At 51.0% G+C, this 20,356-nt stretch overlaps 1 protein-coding gene and 1 pseudogene across 1 annotated transcript in view; one reads left to right on the plus strand and one right to left on the minus strand.

Annotated features, from left to right (window-relative positions):
- Positions 1–4,260, plus strand: part of LOC104046227 (alpha-2-macroglobulin-like) — a 40,382-nt gene extending 36,122 nt beyond the window's left edge. The window contains exons 33-36 of the mRNA XM_064462779.1: positions 488–556; positions 984–1,086; positions 1,812–1,853; positions 4,096–4,260. Of these exons, the coding sequence (XP_064318849.1) occupies positions 488–556; positions 984–1,086; positions 1,812–1,853; positions 4,096–4,121 (240 nt within the window). The 3' untranslated portion in view covers positions 4,122–4,260. The remainder of the gene's footprint in view (positions 1–487; positions 557–983; positions 1,087–1,811; positions 1,854–4,095) is intronic.
- A 2,955-nt stretch (positions 4,261–7,215) lies between these two features.
- The window catches only part of LOC135315324 (alpha-2-macroglobulin-like), a 31,795-nt pseudogene continuing 18,654 nt past the window's right edge, over positions 7,216–20,356 (minus strand).

The following is a 20,356-nucleotide window of genomic DNA, read 5'->3' on the forward strand; positions in this document are numbered from 1 at the left end:
TGATTATCTCTGTGTCCTGATAGCTCCCTAAAAGCTTTGTCTGCGCGTAGGACATTCAAAAGCAGTGCCGCTTCCTTTTTCCCTGTGCTGACCTGACACCACCGAATAGCGTCATAACTGTTGAGGTCTCGGGTCGCTCTCTGAGATGCTGAGCAGGTGCATGGTCTGGAAAATAGAGGCAGCCATAAGGTACTGCAGAACTAGCAAGCCAGAAGGAATGTATTTTCATTGAATCATTCCATCACTGTGCTTGAACCAGCGCTTAGTCTCTGCTGCAGCGAGGCCATACTTCATCAGCCAGGCTGGCGAAGGGAAGGCTTGCAGACCATGATACCTAGTGGCACACTGAGGTGGCAGTTCTGTGCTGCAGACTCAGTTCCCTGAGTACCCCCGTGTTTCATCTGCAATACATCCCGTCCGTGGGGCTGTGTAAGGGCACAAGGAGGCCACCCTCAATGCAGTAACATCTTGGTCTTCTTTCTTACAGCTGGAAGGCCGCTCTGTTATTGAGCGCACAGAGTTGAGTACCAACCATGTCCTGGTGTACCTGGAAAAGGTGAGTATCCGTCTGGGGAGACGACGAGTCAGAAACACAGGCATTGGGACATTTGGCCAGACAGGGCAAAAGATGTGGGACTCAAAACTACCATGGATCTGACAAGAACAGGACTGAAACCCATACTGCCTTTTGCTGACCTTTCAGACTTACAAGTGGCCCTTTCCTCCCAGCCCTCAGCAGCCTTTCCCTCCGCCGCGTGCACAGATCGGGCCCTGACCTCCCCACCAGCCAGAGCCTCCCCCAGTGTGGGGAAAGGCCCCAGGGCTTCCCCTGGCCCCTCAGCCAGGCCTGCAGCCCCTGCGCCCCCAGGGCCCAGGCAGGGGTGCCAGGGGAGAGCGAGGGAGCTGGGGGGCAGCGTGGAGGCGCAGGGGAGCCTGGGGCAGTGCCGAGCCGCCCCTGAGCCTCCACCGCTTCCCTTCCCCAGCTGAGCAGCGAGACCCTCAGCTTCTCCTTCACGGTGGAGCGGGACATCCCCGTGCAGGGCCTGAAGCCAGCTCAGGTGAAGGTCTATGACTACTACGAGACAGGTGAGTGCGAGGCTGGGGGTGCCCGTGGGAGCGCGAGGGTGGGCAATGGGACACGTGGAGGGGCACGGGAGCTGTGAGGACCTGCAGCTTCCCCTGGCCTCGGCCCTTTCCTGTCCCCGCGCTGCCTGGGCAGCCTCCTCCCTCCTGCTCCTGTGTGGGCAGGCCCCAGAGAACAATGGACGGGGGGCAGGTCTGGGCGTTGGTGACAGTGTGGGGATCCCTGCATGGCTGCCCCTCACACCAGCGGCTGCCCCTGATCTTGGTGCCTGCATGGCCCGTCCTGCCTCTCCGGGGAGAGGAGCCATCCCGCAGGGCACTGTTCAGGTCCAGCCCCGGAGCGCAGCCGTGCCCGCGCTTCCATGCAGACCTGACGGTGCCCTGGACCTCTGCTGTCCCGGCCGCTGCGCCAGGCTGGCAGCGACAGAGTCATCCCCCCGCCCCAGTGTGCTGGCAGAAGGGGCCTGAGCAGCTCTTGGGCACACCGCAGTGGAGACCTGCTGGGGCTGCCTGTGTGGGGTGGCTCTGCCTTGCTGCTGCGGCCTCCAGTCAGGGCTGTGACTGGGGCTGCCTCCCACCCACCTGGGCCGTGACTAGGGGGAAGCTGGGGATGGTGGCAGTGGCCTGCTGTGTGGCCCACAAGAAGTGTCTCTCTGGCACCCGTCCCTCTGCCAGGAGTGCTGAGGGGCTCTGACAGCCTGCTCTCTCCCTTCCCTTCTGTTTTCCAGATGAGTTTGCCACACAGGAGTACAGCACTCCCTGCGCCACAGGTAGGGTGCCGAGAGCCCCTCCCTTCTTCTCAGTTCTCTACACCTTCTTCATTGTATTTTTGGTCTTTCAGACAGCGCTTGTTGCTTTCTGCTCAGTGGTTAATTTGGATTAGGTTGGCCCAACTCATAGGCACAGCATTTGCATGAAAAACCTGGAGTGTTGGAGGCTCAATGTTTTTGACACATTCAAAATCCACCACTCTGAATTGTCAGAGTTGTTCCCATAATCATGTTCTCCTGGCTTAAATGCAGGTTGTGTCCCAATGGAACTGCCCCTTGGACATTTTCTTTGAGTTCAAGTTTCCTATATCATTCTTGTTGTCTCAGATTTGAGGTATCTTCTGGTCCCTCCTGAGAGCTCCAGCTAGTTAGCTGTGGGATCGTGCCAAGGGGACTTGGCTCTTTCAGACCACCCAGCAAACTTCTCCCCAAAAGCACTGTGTCTGGAGCAATAGAGCAAATTAAGGCCACCAAAAGATATCTCATAAAGCACCATGGCATGGTCTGACCTACTGTGATTTTATGCCATGCTCCAGAACTGCCTGCCCAAGCCTGGCATACTTTTTCACTACAGCCGTAACATGGTGCTGTGCTTAGCCTCTCGCTTCCTACTCTACGCATGGAGCCATACCTGCAGTAGGAAGTCCTCCTTACAGAGGAATCCCTCCCAACCCCTATTATGGAAGAGGTGTTTGGCTTTTATAGGAACTTGGGCTTGCCTCCCTTGCACGGTGAACAGAAAACTGCCTTGGTAGTAGATCCCCACCTGCACACACAGCCACATCACTCATCGGGGGGGGGTCATAGTTCTCCAATATGGCACCCTAGCCTGCTTAGCAACTGTATGTGGCAAAGCCCACAGTGGTGCTGGTACATTGCAGCATGCCTTTAAGCAATGCCATTTTCCTTGGATCCCAAGAGATGGCAAGTTTGCCTTTGGTAGCTACTATCTGGAGCAACAGCTGCTCCCTGCTCAGCTACCCTGCTGCCCAAGCAGGAGAGGGGTCTCTCAGGAGGCAGGCGTTCCTCACGACTCTAGGCACCCAGTCTTGGTTTGGAGCCTGAGCTAGCAGGGCAGAGGGTCTATCATCTTTGGGGGGTTCTCTGCAGTGCAAGACCACATGTGTTTGGCTTAGGAGCACAGGTAATGCATGAGCTTCCGTGGAAGGCCCTGACCAGTGATACTTCTCCTGCCCTATATGGAGTCTGCCAATGTGAAGACTGGCAGGTGTGGCTGCCCATCAGTTGCCCAGTTTCACGTGTTTGGAATGTGGAGGCTTCTGGAAAGCACTGAGACCCTGGGAAGTGGTTTTCACAGGGCATCTGAGAGCAGAGAAAAAGTGATTTGGGCTTGGGAAAGGTGAAAGCTATGTCTCTTGCTGGTGATAAATGGTGAATTTCATCTCCTTTGGTGTTCTTATCTGGTGTCTTGGAAAAGAGCCTGAGCTCCCACGCTTTTACTCCATCCTGCTTGCTAACCTTGGCTGTGTCTGTAGGTACAGCCGTGTTCTGCTGATTCTGGGCCTACAGCCTCCCTTTCATGGAAAAACGGTGCATAAGTTCTAAGACAGGCACTGAGCGGACAGTAAAACCTTTCCAAAGGTTATGTTGGTGTGGTCTCGCTCTCCAGTCTGAGACTTGGGGGGAGGCTTTAGGTTTTAGGCAACTCTTTGCCACGTGCCCTAAAAGATGGAGGTTTTATCCTCCTTGGAAAAGATGATAGGAAATTGCTAATTAAGAGGTCCATCCACCAGTCTAGGTGTCCAAAGGTGCTCTGCACTGACTCCAAGGCAGATCTCAGTTGCAAAGCAGAAAGCTGCCTTCCCTGCCCTGAACAGTGCTGTCCACTGGTGCAGCACATTCCTTCCATTCTCTGCAGAGAAATAAATACACTTTAAGAGCATGTGTCATTGCTGCAGTGAACATCCTTGCTACCTGTCTGCACTGTGCTCCTGTGTCCATCCCAGGTGTGACAAATTCCACTCCACTTATCTCTCCCAGTGGGTCAGAAAGAGTCTCAGCCTTCTCTCAACCTCCCATGGCTTTGAAGGTGGCATGAGCTTTGAGTGCTATGGGTGACCCTCAAGCCTGGTCAAACAGCAGCCCACTCTCCTGTACTGTGCTTCACACATAATCTGGCTTCCCAAACCCACATCGTGCTGTCTCTGTCTCTCAGCCTGGGAGAGGGAACTGGTGTATCTCTCTAACGCCTGTACCCTCCCATCTTCTTTCATCCTTGCAGAGGAAGTAGATGAGGGCAATGCATGAAGAGTACTCCCAGCTGCTGGAACCCTCCTGCCTCACCACCACCACCACTAGCATCTATGGAGAGGATGGAGTGACAGAAGAATACTGCCTGCAAGGAATGGGAAATGAAACTTATAAATAAATTAACTGTACTCACCAATGATTTTTGAACAGTTTATTGCCAATTCTGTTTCTTCCTGCCCAGCCTCCAGTCACAGGTTTAATCTCCCTGGCTTCTTAGGTTGAAGATCATCCCACCCAGCCATGCCTTGTGGGCAGGGCAATAAGGCTGACAAGTGGGGATGGAATGATTTAAGTTGGGGTCAGCCTTTCTAATGTAGCCCTCTCAGTGTTATGTACTCTGAACTTGTCATCTGAGATCAATGGAGAAGGACAGGTGATTCTTGAGAACAGTTTCTCTCCCCTGGCTTAGAAACTATTGATTAAACGGTCTCTGCAGGTGCCTATCCCTGCGTCCCACCGGTAGGCAGCCTGAAGGATCAGCTAAAGTTACATGAAATTCAGCCTCTGTGATGTGCCCCATAGATACCCCTTCCAGGACTGTTTTTTGGTTGTAGAAGAGTGGGAGGAGATGCACAGTCTGCCCTCTTGTAAGATTAGAGGGTGCTTGGCTGGTCAGAAGGGTTGTGTGCATGCATTATGCCTTCAGCTGCTAACTTATAATGGCCTGTTCTCCAGCTGAAGCTTGGGCCTTCATGTGGAAACTTCCATACCTTGTGCCTGCTGCTTCTGGGAGATTCCCAAGGAGAAGCTAATGGCATTTGCCAGTAACCTACGTACCTAGTTTAAATGGCGCATTTGTTTAAACCATGGAGTTGCTTTCATGAAACTGTCCATAATCCTCTTAGATATCTCCAGGAATGCTCCTCCTTTCTTGGTTTTGTCCCATTAATTTCTGGTTTTAACTTTTGAATGGCAGAAAGATCTTATGTGACAGTTTATGCTCTCAAAATGCCTACTGTTAGGTATCATGGCTTATTGTGTATCCAAAGTACACACAGCTAGTTGTTCATTCCAAATTTTTTTAGTGTGCCTATCTGAACAGCATTACTGAGAACAAATAAAGTTCTTCCTCTATTTTGCTAGCTATTAATATTGTGTCACTTTGTCTCCTGTGGTGTTTGGCATTTACTCACGCAAGACCTTTTTGGCACCTTGTATCAGGCAACTCTATGAAATGAACCGGCTTCTGTGAAAGCTGATTAAAATTTCTCATCAAGCATGACTACTAATTGTATTTTGGTTTGATTTAGAAACAGTAAAACCATCTAATTTCCTACCATGAGGCAATTACTTTTCCAAAGCAACATAGTTTTTTGTCACTGAATGAAACTTCTTTGATTTTAGACCATTGTGATTTGCCTTTGAAGCATGCAGTCCTTGCTCCATGGGGATACAAATTCAATGGTCAGACATTGAATGTACAGCCATTCCTGTACTTCCTTCAGGTAGCCTTGCAAAAGTTTCCTACGTAGCATGCCATGGCAGACCTGCATGTATGTGACTTTGTTGATTTACATCCTAGTCAAGCAGAGATATGTTAAACTGCTTTACAGATATGGGCTGGCCAGGCAGTCCCAAATGACAAGTGATGTGGTTGCCTGTGGGCAATGGTTAGGTGTTGTCTAATTTATGCTCAGCTGGCAGCAAAGCGTAGTGTTAACTCTTTCCATTTTCCAATTTTTGTGAATGGAACATAATCCAGTGATTTCACAGACTTTTCAGTTAAATTATCATGATGATCACTTTGTTCCATTTAAGGCAGAAAAGTTTCAATACCATAGCCATGGCAGAATACTTGCCAAAAAGTAAATGAAAATGAAGGAGCTGCTGCCATCCCTCTACAGCCAGCTGTAAAGGAGGGTGTGTATTTGCAGACCTGTGTCTGTATGCACAAGTTTGCAGGCCTGGCGCTTTTGAACCCGCTTTCCCTGCGCTGATGGTCTTAGCTGGCACTGTGTCTCTCTAGCACAGTCAGTCTTTCATGACCCCTTAGCAGGGGACAGCTATAAAAGGGGCCAAACTACTTTCCTCAGAGTGAGGAATTCTAGCTCGTGAAGGGGAAAGAGGGTCTTGAGACACCCACGTGGACGATGACAACACAAAGAGCCGAAACAAGTACAAGGTCTTTGCTGCATTGGTAAATTACATTTTTGACAACCTGGGTCTGTGTACATGAAAGATGCTACCTGAGGGACTCCTGTAGGTGAGTTTGCTTGAGCTTACATTGGCAGGGTCAAAGGCACCTCTGCACACAGAACCATGCAAAAAAAATACAGTGCCATTTTAATATACTAAAACTAAGGCTGATTGCCTCTGCATTCCTGGGAGAGATCTAGCCTAGAGAGAATGTGATCATTTGGAAAATTGATATGCAAAAGGTTTAACCCAAATTACCAGATGGGAATCCAGAGCCTCCCCTCTGAGTTCTGATGAAGCACTGTAAGCTTAGTTGTGAGGGAGAAAAAAAACCACAACCCATATTAAAGTTACTCAGAAAAACCCAAATAGATCTACAGGCCTCCACTGAGGGAAAGAGGATAAAGTTCTCATGAAAAACACAAGGGGTTTGACTCATAAAGCAGTTCTTGGTTTAAATTCTGACTAATGACACCGGTCAGTTCCCAGTCCCTCTCTGATTTCACTTCAACTGTTTAGAAACAAGCAATGTCTCCACTGCCAGAATGTGAGAGTCCACAGGTTTTCCCTTCACTTCTATCTGGCCTGCTGTGAAAGATCAGACTGGACAGGTTCACACTGTCCTTCCACCTCATAGCAGGGATTTCACAGTGGGGTCAAACGCAATATGTGATCACAGGTTTATGTCCAAGGATTATCTTGCAGAAAACACCCATTTTTAGAGGCAGGAAGCCAAGCTTCCAGTGCATAATGGATCATGTAGGATTTCCTCTCCCCCTGGAGAACTGGCAAGTATGGAGGTGACCCTCCCACTGCCAAAAGCTGTGTGCCTTGTGGTGTTCCCAAAGAGCTGCCAAACACCACCTTGCCATGGATGGCTCTGGGCCATTACACAGTTTGAGCTATGGACGGGAGGAGAGACAAGATGCAGTAACAAAAAGCAAGGCCATAGGCATCTGATGAGAATCAAGACTTTATTTATTTATCGTGTTACTTCCTTTTTGGCGTTGAAGTGTCCTCCTCTAACATTTCAATAGGCCCCCTCAACAAGAAGATCTAGGGACAGAGACATGCCAGTTGATCCAACAAGGTTCAGACAAGATGTACTCTTCAAGCATTTCCCTGTTCAGCCTTGGCTGGAGGCAGGAAAAGGACAGCATGAGATAAGTATCCTGATGAAGCAATTCCTGGACCCCTGGATATCTTCTCTGTGTTCTGGTGGCTATGTGAGCTCAAGCCCTGTTAAAATCTGGGAAACTGCTTCACCTAAAACTGCCCAGTTGCAGACAGATAACAGGATGGGAGTGCTTGGACAAATTCAAGATGTCCATGCTACAGAGAGGGGAGGGGAGGCAGAGATTTCCTGGAGATACATGAGCTTTCCCAGGACACATTCTCTCTCAGCACCTGGATTTCCCAAAGGAAGGGAAAAATAACCCAGGGCAGAGACTGAAAGGTTACCAAAAGGCATGAATATTGTCAAAATTTCACCAAGATATTTGGAAGACAAGTATTCAGCACCCTTCTGTGTCTGCAGCATGACAAATATGGCACTGAAAAGGACAGAGGCACATCGGCTGGGCGTGGCATTCAGTCCCAAGGGAGATTTCAATCTTATTTGTACAATGTGACACACACATATGAGTGAAGGAAAATGTGTCTGTGTGAAAGAAGGCAGTAACAAAAGAATGGGATTGCTATTCTCAGTGACACAAAATGAAAGTTCTATCTGATCTTACACAGGACATGGGGTGGAAGCATTCACTTCTGGCTTTGTATAGCGACATCCCCATAGAAGAAATAGGCATAGTAGAGATAAATGCTGACAGTACACTCACAAAAGGAAAGCCAGGTCTGCTAAGACTCTCATTCAAGACAACCTGCAATAGACCATGCTTGTCACATGTTAGTTGTTCCTGTACACCCTACCTGTGGCGCAGGGAGCGCTGTACTCCTGTGTGGCAAACTCATCTGGAAAACAGAAGGGAAGGGAGAGAGCAGGCTGTCAGAGCCCCTCAGCACTCCTGGCAGAGGGACGGGTGCCAGAGAGACACTTCTCGTGGGCCACACAGCAGGCCACTGCCACCATCCCCAGCTTCCCCCTAGTCACGGCCCAGGTGGGTGGGAGGCAGCCCCAGTCACGGCCCTGACTGGAGGCCGCAGCAGCAAGGCAGAGCCACCCCACACAGGCAGCCCCAGCAGGTCTCCACTGCGGTGTGCCCAAGAGCTGCTCAGGCCCCTTCTGCCAGCACACTGGGGCGGGGGGATGACTCTGTCGCTGCCAGCCTGGCGCAGCGGCCGGGACAGCAGAGGTCCAGGGCACCGTCAGGTCTGCATGGAAGCGCGGGCACGGCTGCGCTCCGGGGCTGGACCTGAACAGTGCCCTGCGGGATGGCTCCTCTCCCCGGAGAGGCAGGACGGGCCATGCAGGCACCAAGATCAGGGGCAGCCGCTGGTGTGAGGGGCAGCCATGCAGGGATCCCCACACTGTCACCAACGCCCAGACCTGCCCCCCGTCCATTGTTCTCTGGGGCCTGCCCACACAGGAGCAGGAGGGAGGAGGCTGCCCAGGCAGCGCGGGGACAGGAAAGGGCCGAGGCCAGGGGAAGCTGCAGGTCCTCACAGCTCCCGTGCCCCTCCACGTGTCCCATTGCCCACCCTCGCGCTCCCACGGGCACCCCCAGCCTCGCACTCACCTGTCTCGTAGTAGTCATAGACCTTCACCTGAGCTGGCTTCAGGCCCTGCACGGGGATGTCCCGCTCCACCGTGAAGGAGAAGCTGAGGGTCTCGCTGCTCAGCTGGGGAAGGGAAGCGGTGGAGGCTCAGGGGCGGCTCGGCACTGCCCCAGGCTCCCCTGCGCCTCCACGCTGCCCCCCAGCTCCCTCGCTCTCCCCTGGCACCCCTGCCTGGGCCCTGGGGGCGCAGGGGCTGCAGGCCTGGCTGAGGGGCCAGGGGAAGCCCTGGGGCCTTTCCCCACACTGGGGGAGGCTCTGGCTGGTGGGGAGGTCAGGGCCCGATCTGTGCACGCGGCGGAGGGAAAGGCTGCTGAGGGCTGGGAGGAAAGGGCCACTTGTAAGTCTGAAAGGTCAGCAAAAGGCAGTATGGGTTTCAGTCCTGTTCTTGTCAGATCCATGGTAGTTTTGAGTCCCACATCTTTTGCCCTGTCTGGCCAAATGTCCCAATGCCTGTGTTTCTGACTCGTCGTCTCCCCAGACGGATACTCACCTTTTCCAGGTACACCAGGACATGGTTGGTACTCAACTCTGTGCGCTCAATAACAGAGCGGCCTTCCAGCTGTAAGAAAGAAGACCAAGATGTTACTGCATTGAGGGTGGCCTCCTTGTGCCCTTACACAGCCCCACGGACGGGATGTATTGCAGATGAAACACGGGGGTACTCAGGGAACTGAGTCTGCAGCACAGAACTGCCACCTCAGTGTGCCACTAGGTATCATGGTCTGCAAGCCTTCCCTTCGCCAGCCTGGCTGATGAAGTATGGCCTCGCTGCAGCAGAGACTAAGCGCTGGTTCAAGCACAGTGATGGAATGATTCAATGAAAATACATTCCTTCTGGCTTGCTAGTTCTGCAGTACCTTATGGCTGCCTCTATTTTCCAGACCATGCACCTGCTCAGCATCTCAGAGAGTGACCCGAGACCTCAACAGTTATGACGCTATTGGGTGGTGTCAGGTCAGCACAGGGAAAAAGGAAGCGGCACTGCTTTTGAATGTCCTACGCGCAGACAAAGCTTTTAGGGAGCTATCAGGACACAGAGATAATCAAGGTGCCCATCACCATTCTAAAGGAAAAATGACGTCGTCTGTTTTTCCTAGATTCTTCACATTGTCTCCCCTTGTGCTGGCCTGGAGCCAGGAAAGAGAAGAAAACACTGTACACGGCAAAAGTGCGGAAGACAATGGCAAGATCAAGCTGATTCCAACCCTGAAGCCCTCCACTTTGCTACAGACACTTGGAAGGTATCTTGAAGAGAAGAAGCTGGGTCTTGCTTGTTTGACAAACAGGCTCCTACCTTCCTCACGGAGGACTTCACGGGGATGAATCCTGACAGCATCTTCACGTCAACAATCACCATGTTGGAGTCATTGCGCTCCCCAGTATAACTAAGGAACCGAGCAACAAAGGTTCAGTGCACCTCAAGTCGCAGCTGGGGACACTTCCAGCTTTTCCATAATACTTGGCACCCCACCACATCCTGACAGTCCGGCACCTTCTTCTCCAGCTATGCCAGGGCCTCCTAGTCACCTATGCAGCCTCTCACTAGCCCAGCCCTGGACTGCCCACACAGCTCCACCACTGCAGGACACGCCCTTCCTCCACAGCCGCTTCTCCCAGCCCAGCTGCTTCCTGCCCACTTTTCCAGGGATGCACCACCCCTCCAGGGCTTCCAGACTGGCTCACCCGGGACCACCAGACCTCCTCCAGCTCCCGTGGCTTCTTGGGAAGACTCAGACCCAAGTGCAGACTCACCTGACATTTATGCCTATGTCAAAGACCTTGTGAGCCTTGGAGTCCTCACACGTCTCTGGGATCGTGTACACATGGAGCATGAAGGGTGCATCCTCCTGCGTGGGCTGCACGTTGTACCTCAGGCTTGTCTAGGGGAGGACAAGCAGTTCTGAGCGAGTATGTGTACGTGAGGATCCTTTCCTCCTTCCCTCCTTCCCTCCCTCCCTGCCTCTCTCTCTCCTCCACACACCTCTACTCATCTCCTCTCCCTTCTCCCAGAGTTCTCCTTCCCACTCCTCCCCTCTCCCCTGTCCCTTCTGTCCCTTCCCTCCCTGGCTCCTGTTTGGCAAGGGGCTCTCCTCATAGGATGGCGCCTGCCCCCATCACCCTCACCTGCAGGTAGACGCAGCCTTCGCCAGACACCTCTGTGCTGTACTCCCCTGGCACCTGGGGCAGGGGCACGTGCTGGAGCAGCAGCCGGTTTGTGGGATCCACTTGGAAGTCTTGCTGGAAGTCCCCTCCAGATCGCAGGGTCACTTTGGAAGCTGCTCCGCTCTTGGCATAAGTGACAGCTCCGTACAGGGACAGGGCTTGGAGAGCCACCACTGTGTCCTGAAAGAGATGGGTCCCAGCACCCAGGGGAATACAGTCAGCCTCTCCACAGCCTGTTCTGCCATGGCCTGCCCTTTGCTGTCGGGCAGGCATGCTTCCCTCCATTCTTCACTTTCTCTGGGTACAAGTACAAAGGAGAGGGAGAAAGAGAGCAGCTGTTGCATGTTTCCATTCCCTTCCTGTGTCCTCTGCACAGCAGTTGCTTGTTCCCTGAGCTCCCTGGTGTGGAGCTCTCTGCAGCCTTCACTTGCTCACCACAGGGTGAGGCAGCAACTTCATATGCACAGAGAAATTGGTGTGGGAGCCCACTCCAATGGCACAGACACACGTCCCTTGTGTCCCTACCGTTCTGCCCCACTGTGTCAAGAAAGCCAGGTCCTTAACCACAATATCCGTCATTCCCAGAGGCACGACCTGACATACTAGCCTCTTGGGACCTTGGCAACCATGGTAGACACTGCATGGCAGTCCCTGTCCTGGTGAGCCTCCCTGTGCTCCCACCTGCGTGTCGGACACTTCCCATCTTCTGACGTTGGTGTGGGAGGCCGCAGGACGGAAGCAGCTCACCTGGGTGGAGGAGAAGCCTCCATTGGGATTCTGCTGACTGCTGATCCACTTTGCAATAAGAGATGCAAATGACAGCTCCTCCTGGGAAGGTGCCGGCTGCATGGTGAGGTAAGCAAGGAGCACATAGGCCGTCATCTCCACTTCAGCAGAAGGAGCTCGGTAACGGTAGTACGGGAGATCAACCTCTGGCTCTTTTCCCGGCCGTTGCCAATGAACAGACCCATCTTCACAGGAGGCAGGGAGCACGGAGACAAGACAACAAGCAATTATTAGTTGTTGTTGAAAGGCAGTTCTTGATCTGCTGCTGGTCCAGTTGGGAGGACAGAGCCTCCAGGATGCCTCTGTCACGTAGGGTGAAACGGGAAGGGTTAGACAGCTCTTTGCTTGCTGCAACTAGTATAAGACTGCTGAGGCTCAGTCCTCAGGCCTGGATACCGCTTTGTCCTACACTCCAGATTCATGAAGGCGTTTATGGGCTTGAGCACAAGGCTGGCACTGCTTCCCTTCTTGAGTACAGATGCCAGGACTGGGCAGTGACAAGCTCTGTGAGGCAAAATGACCCAAGGACTGTGAGCAGGGCTTGATAGTCGCATGCAGGTGGAAAAGGCAAAAGGTGCTGGGGATACGTCTTTCACAACCCTGCTACCCAATGCTTGGGCAAACCCTCTGTCCAGTCTGACTTTGCCAGAATGCTTCCGAGTCGTTACGTGATTTCCTGGAAGACTCGGAGCTTATGCTATGGCCTCCAAAATGACCTGTATGTTCATTTTCTCTCTCCGCTCATGAAGCTCCTCGCTGAGGTACTCTCCCTTGTGCTGTGCGAGGTCAGCTTTGTTCTATGTTGAGCACGTGCACTGGAAGGAGTGGCCACAAACACTGCTGAGTCCTTGCTAAGCAGTGCTGGTGTGGCAAGAGGAGCAGTCTGAGGAGAGATGCCAGCAGAGCTACCCTTTAGTTCAGCACCAATGGGGGATGGTGCTTCCTGATGGACTCCCTCGGAGCAGAGAAGTAGGAGTGGGCACTGAGAAGGAGTTCTCAAAAACACAACCCCTTTGCATAAGTTTTTCCTCTCGCACCACCTTCCCTCACTCACAGGAGCCATTTCCCGCTGCCATTGCTCCACCAATAAATGCCACTTTATCAACAGAAAATGTAAGGCCAATGGGCTGGAAGAAAGAGCTGTCCCACCAGAAGCACTCACCCTTTTTCACGGCTTCCTTTTCAAGTGAACCAAGCAATGCCTTCCGCTTCTCTCCCTTCCCTGCCAAGGCGAAGGTGTATGCCAGGAGTGCCTTGGTGTACACGTGGTTTTCTTTCTCATCCGCTGCTGTTTCCAGGCAGAACAGAGCGTTACGCACCACTGAGTGCTGTGGAGGGATAACCAGTGATTAGAAGTCTGGGGAGAATTGAGGTTTTTGCCTTACTAACGGCACATCATGCCACTCAACTTTGAGGAGGGATCTCCTGGAATGAGGGCTAGGATCAAGTAGGGTACAATGTGTTCCAGAAATGCCAAAACTGACAGCGCATAATTCTTATATCACAGGGCTCTACAGCCAAGTCCTTTTTCCAACCTGGAGCAAATTCTGAGCAGTGCTTTGTCATCATCATATACTGACACAACATAACTGACTCAAGTTAGGGTGCAGCCACATACAGTCACAGGCAGAGGAATCTCCAGCAATGCAATAGTGATGTAGGCTGTCAGAGAGACCTCGTTGTCCACTCCACCCTGCAGGGAAAGACAAAGGTAGATATTGACCCCACTGAGCTTCTTATCTTCAGCCTTTTCTTCCACTATAGTGGGAATACTTTATTCAGCATTGTTGACCCTTAGCTTGCCTCCTCCCCCATGCAGCGGATGTGGAGGTACCAATACCACTTATAAAACACAGGTTAGCCTTCATTCTCCTTCCAGCTGTGGCGATCATACAGAATGGCCTCTGGCTCCCTAGTTCTTGCCATTTGACACGGGAATTTCCCATCTGCCTGTACGTTCAAGAAGCTCAACTGCACCCATCTGACTTATGGTCAAGTTCTAGCCTCACAAAAAAACAACCAGGCAGACACATTACCTTCATGGCATTGTTCAGGAGTGTCCCAGAACTGCGGAAACAGCCGTTCTCCTTCTGTTTGTAGGACAGCCAGATCAAAGCATCCTGGATGTGCTTCTCATCTATGAAGATGTAAGGCCGGGCCTGGGCAAAGGACTTGAGGACAAAGGCTGTGAGCCTGAAAGGGAGAAAGAGCAGTGAAAGGGCCTGAGCAGGCCTGTTGTCAGTCTCAGGTGACAGGGCCCATGTGCATATCATTTGTCTGAAGAAAGGCAAGAAGGTCTGGGGAACTGTGGGCCAATTTGTCAGACCACATGTATATTATATCTTCACCTCAAAAAACCTGCCAAAATGCTGCTTCCCAACTTGGTTCCTTGTCCTTCTCTTGGCTCATAAAACCCTGTGATCCCTCTGTGTTGGTACTGCAGTTTGAAGGACAGTGATTGTCGATCTGTATCTAAAAAAATATGTCTTTGGAAAAAGTAGAGAATTGCATGCCTGTTAGCTCAACATCTGCATAACAGTAACACTCAAAATGACAGGGGAGAATAATTAAACCTCTGTTGGCTCATGGTGTGCTGGCAGGACACTTGCACTAGAAATCCATGCCTCATGGGCTTCCCAGAACTCTTCAGAGGTTTAAAGTAAAGAACATGTTAGAAGAGATTTTGCTATAGTTGTTAAAATCAGTTATGGAGGAGAAGCAGGAATGTGGTGAGAAGCCAACGTGCTGTCAAGAGCCAAGTACTGTTTCAGAAACTAAAAGCAAACTGAAGGGGATGAAATCATCCATTCTTACCCTTAGCTAAAGTTGCAAATGCATGGCAATGATATGCAGGAGCAACTCAAAACTTTGCAGTATGACCCACTGGCAACACCCACGCTCCTCCAGGCTGTCTTTGCTTAGTAACACTCAGACAGTCTTGAACAAAACCATACGTCACTGCTCTTGCATTATCATCCTTTCCACTTCCATGGAAACACCTTTCCCAGCAGCTTTCTTAGCAGATGCTACTCTAAAGCTGCCACTGCAACTCCTCACCCTTCCTCGGTCAGGATGTGAAATCCTTCTTCCCCCATTTATCTCCATTTCCTTCTTGCCTCTTGTGCTCCTCAGAGCCGCGGGTGGGAGGATGTGCTTCAGCCACGTCACTGGCTGATGCAGCCTACTTAATTAAGTAGGAGGCAGCACAGGGACCACAACAACTCTGGAAAGCCTGCTGGTCTACAATAGCACTTCCTATTTGCTCTCACACAGCGTTTATAATAAATGTGTAGGTGAGGAAGAGAGGTGTATAGGGGGGGCATAGGTGACATTGAAATCTCACCAGGTGTTCCCCTGTTGGCCATAGCGTGGTCCAAAGGTACTGTAAGAGCCATCTGGGTGCTTGTAGTTCAGCTGCCTCTGATAACCTGCAGTGGAGAGTTAAAGCAAGATTCAGATGACACAGAAAGTCTGCTGAGGGATGGGGGAACAGAAAAACAGCTGTATCAGCAAAGGCAAAGGAGAGAGGAGTAGGTCAGGCCTATCATAGCCAATAACAAGTACTGGTACATTCCCACCACCTCCATGCACTGCTTGTACTGCATGGGGAGAAGCGACACCTGCCTTTCTTCAGAGGGAATGCAGGACATATTAAGGACAATGGACATGTCACTGTAGCAGGTCACCTGACACCTCTGCCCTGCACCGCAAGACCGTTAGGGAGCAGAGAAAAGGGGTGCTATGATCAGGAACCCTCATGCTTAAGCAACAAAGGAAATAAAGCCATAAAGGAAAAAGCAGCAAAGGGCCTTCTCAGGCATACAGCAGAGACTGCCTCTGCATGAGAGAAGCTCTCTTTCCATTTCTGACAAACATTTGACAGCACCACCCCAGGCAGGATCTGGAAAAAAGCCAAACCAGAATCAAAAGCCCTGTCCCAGCTCACCGCTCACTAAGTATCCGATGGCCTTGGATTTGACCTCCTCACTCAGCTGCCCTGTCTTGTTCAGATACTCCAGGACGTAGATGTTGGGTGCAAACAGGACCATGTTCTGCTCCCCACAGCCAAATGGCATCTGGAGGAGCTGGTGCAGGTTCTGCATGGCAGTGCCCATGATGTCGCCTGGGGAGCAGGAGACACCAGAGGGATATTAAAAACGCTCAGGGATGGCTATCAGAATCAGAGGGAGCTACTGAATGAGAGAAGCAGGAGATGGATTGATAAAGATCCTGGAATGAAACACAGAACAGCAGAAAAAAGGAAAAGAGGGAAATGAGGGAAAGGTTAGGGCACTGCCAGAGAACCCTGGCCAAAAGGACACGCAGGAAGGGGAAAAGGATGAGCACAACTGGAAGGGAAAGTGTTTGAGACAGAAGGGGTGAAAGACAGGAATGGGGTGTGCTGGAAACCAGGAGAAAAGCTGTGAGGTAGGAGGCCAACACAGAGGGGCAGAAGCAGCACATGGTTCCTCTCCCAGGCTGCACACTCACCCAGCACTGAGAAATATGCTCTGCCTGAGTCTTGTACCACGTTTGAGGGCAGCAACAGGGAAAACTTCTCTTTCACAGGCGCTCCTGAGAGAGAAACAACACCCAAACAGCTTCAGTGCAGTCCCAAGGAATGGCTAATGGAAGGGGAGAGGGCCTCAGGGAAACAACAGGAACACTTCCTATTAGAAATGACCTGACTTCAGTCACTTTGTTTTTCCCTGGCTCTAAGGCAACCTCTGCATAAGAGCACCCCCAGCCACCGTTAGGCACTGTACATCACGTCCCTACAGCTTTTTCCTGGATACGCTAGAAAACAGGAGACAGCGCTTGTAACTCCAGTGTCAGCACACAAAAGAACAGGAATGCAAAGGCATGCTAAATCTCTCCTAGCTCATACCCTGATGCTTGGCCAGGATGGTCCATTCTCTAGGTCTTTCTTCTGTCTTATGTCTCAGGCTCCCAGCTGATGGGGCATGTTTTGATTACCTAAAAATATCGGCCTAGCTGGAATATGGTAGAGGCAGCACTCTCTTCCTCCTCCAGGCACGTCCCAGCCATCAAACACACAGGAACAAATGGAGAGGGTGGGGAGAGAGGGCTTTACCTTTAACACAGAGCACAGAGTTCTGGGCTGTTTCCTTCTCAACTCCTTCAGGCTTGGGTGCGATGAAGGAAAACAAGAGAGGAGAGAAGTTAGTGAGACAGGAAGTACACACAGACAGAGGAATCCTCAGCAAGGACAGAGGGATACGTGAAAAGAAATGTGATTGAACTGGAGAAGGAGAGGCAGTCACAAACACTCCCTGAAATACACAGCTCTGGAATAATAATTTAAGCAAGTAAAATAAACATGATCCAAAGTGATTAGTGTTGAATGTGGCAGAAGGATGGGAAAAGGAAAGGGGCACGCTGCAGGACTGTCGCATGGATGACCTGCAACTATTGTACACATCGAGAGACACTTAACATCCTTGTAACAAGAGGACTGCAGCATTACAGCAAGTGCTTTTGTTAGAAACAGCTCACAGTTGCTCTAGAGGGCTGTCCTTAACAGATGTCTGCAGTGCTATTTATCATAACGCTGCAGATGCTTTAAGGAAAAAAAATTGTGTCTATCGATAATAGAAAGGGAAGACGTTGTACACTGTAATATCTGGGGGTGCTACTGGATACATATGACACAGTAGGCAAACATTAGCGGGTTTTATGATACGGAGAAAAGCTAAGAACGTAGAATCTACCTGCCAGATTACCACACCCCGTAAAATCAACTAGCATTTTCCTACAAAGGATATCCAATACTGCCACATAATACTTCCTTCTGTACCACATTGCATCAGTGACTTTTCTTGCCACAGGAAGTGGATAAGCTGTAAAATCTGAAGAGGTTTTCATGGACTTCTATAATATCTGGAGTTTGAGGGGACTTTTCTACAGGCATCAAATTCCCATAGGTGCTTGTGAATCCCCCACTTTCGTCCTGGTGCCAGACTATCGTAGCAATCCAGAACTGCATAACACTCAGCTTAAGAGGCAGTTTGCTTGGCCACTCAACTAGCAGAGAGGCAGCAGGTGATGACTGGCAAACTTACTGGAGGTGTCTCAAAAGGAGGAGAGAGGCTGTAAAGAGGATGTGTTGAAAAAGGAGGTGACAGGTAGGAGGGAAGGATGGACTGGAGTAGGAGCCCTGCTACAGTAGGGGATAGGGAAGGTTTAGAGTACTGGGAGACACATTGCACAGCATTATTAAGCTGCAGTCTTTATGCGGTGTAGGGATGTATAAAGATGCTGCAAGTATAGAGATGATGATGTAAGGATAGAGACGAACCTTTCATGGGAAGGCGCGCCTACATGAGATTATCTAGCATCCTGTCCAGTTGCATCACAGTGTATGCTCTAGCCTGTGGGAAAGCTCAGTCCTCCCTTTCCCACAGCCCACATACCTCCACCAGCAGCTGTCTGATGACCGTGTCCTTCCGCCCTTTCTCAGGGGTCTCCACAATGACATTCCCACAGGGCTGCTGGTTCTGCAGGGCCTCAGTGCTCACCGAGAGCTCCACCTGCCCTGGAGGAAACAGGGGTCAGCCAGCCCTGCCAGGCAGTCACTGCCACTTCCAGGAGTTTCAGCCTCCAGGCCCATGGCTGGGGATTCCCCAGCACACCTGGGCCCTGCTTTTCCCACGGGAACACAGCTGTCTGTATCAGAATCCATCCTGGAGCAGATGAGCTGCATTGCCATTGAAAGGTGACTCTATTTTATTGACTCTTTTCCAGAGCCTAGGACACCACAGCACTGGGACTCACCAGCCTCATTGCTGTTGAGCACACTGCTATGCCACATGCACACCACAGCTGCTACCACAGCATGTAACAACGGTGAAAACAAAGTATGAAGATCCCATAGGGCAGTTGTCTAATCTCTGGGAGAGGTAGAGCTGACAGAGTATCCCTGCTGGCCAGCAATGTCTCTGGCTTCAGAAGATGTTGTCCAAGGGCTGCAAGGCTTGATGGCCTCACAGAGCCTTGGACACTAGGAATCTACCGGCCTTTGCCTCCCAAATAACCCCAGATGAGATAGACACGCAGCTGCAGTGCTTCCCAGGAAACTGTGTTGCTCTAACACCCAACACTGGATGGGGAGAACAGCACAGGGAAACCATCCTTGCAGTTTGCACTTTGAGACCTTTACCTAGAGATTTGGAAGTCACCAGCCAAGCCACAGTTTTCCTCTCGTTCTCACAGAGACAATGAGATTTTTCTTCCTTTCCCACTGGAGCAGCCAGGAAATGAGCAGACTGAGCCAGAGTCACACTGACCTGCCAGTTGTAGAGAGAAACGCAATCAAGGAAGGGTGATCATGAGAGACAGGGAGCTAGGAAGCCATAGCAATAGCCATTTCTTCAGTAGCAAAGGAACAGGGAGCTGGAGTTGTCGGTTCTGCATTTGGAGGACGTAGGAGGAATAACATAAGCATTTCAGGGGTGAAGGGTCTAGGGCTACTCGGAGATAAGGTAAGAAGGCTAGGTTAAGGTAAGAGGTGTACAAGAGGGTACAGAGGTACAGAGAGGAATTGAATCTTACTTACCCTGATGCAGGCAGTCAGGTAGTTGAAAACGGTGGCTTTCAGCGTGAAGGACTCACCACGCACCACAGAGTAGGGCAGGGTGAGCTCTACAAAGAAGGGCTGAAAGGCTCTGAGGGACACTGTTGGGGACAGGCCAAAGCCCGTGTCTGCCGAAGTACAGAACGCATTGGCTTTCCACTCGGTGATGGTGTCAGGGATGGTCACGCCTAGATCAGCATTTCCCTCAGAGCTGGTGAAGCACAGAGAGCAAGGACAGAGGGATGATTTTTTATGGCATTTTGGTGACTATTTGTGCCCCTTCTGGCCTACTGAACAGTACTGCCTGTGGGAATGATGGGGCACAATATGTTTGTTACTGTAGGGCCACCCCATGTCTTCTTCCAGACCCTTGACCACTCCTTGGACAAACCTAACCACAGCTGAAGGTAATTCCATCTCAGAGGATTGCCAAGTGATCTCTACAAACACTGAAGGACTTTTTGGCATTGAAAAGGCTTGGCAAACATGTAGGGATTCATGTCTTCACCTTATAAAACCAGTTTTATTAAAAAGGAAGGAATGAGCTCCAGGTACCCACCTTACAGATACTAAACTCCATATCCAAGTTTCTGGGAAATACTTTCGGACTGTCTCGGTCAGCTCTTCAGGAGTGCTTAACGTGTCATAAAGTCTATCTGCATTAACCGAATGTGATGAGATGGAAAAGTTATCAACTACTGATAATTCCAAACAAGCAAGATCTACATCAGCACTGTGCTTCACCCTGAGAAAGCAGTGACCTATGTGATCATCAGAAGCCTTGTTGGCAGCTGATGTTTGCTGTGGCTGTGTTGAG

This window comes from Phalacrocorax carbo, chromosome 1 (genome assembly GCF_963921805.1).
Source record: "Phalacrocorax carbo chromosome 1, bPhaCar2.1, whole genome shotgun sequence".
In the NCBI taxonomy this organism is placed as follows: Eukaryota; Metazoa; Chordata; class Aves; order Suliformes; family Phalacrocoracidae; genus Phalacrocorax; species Phalacrocorax carbo.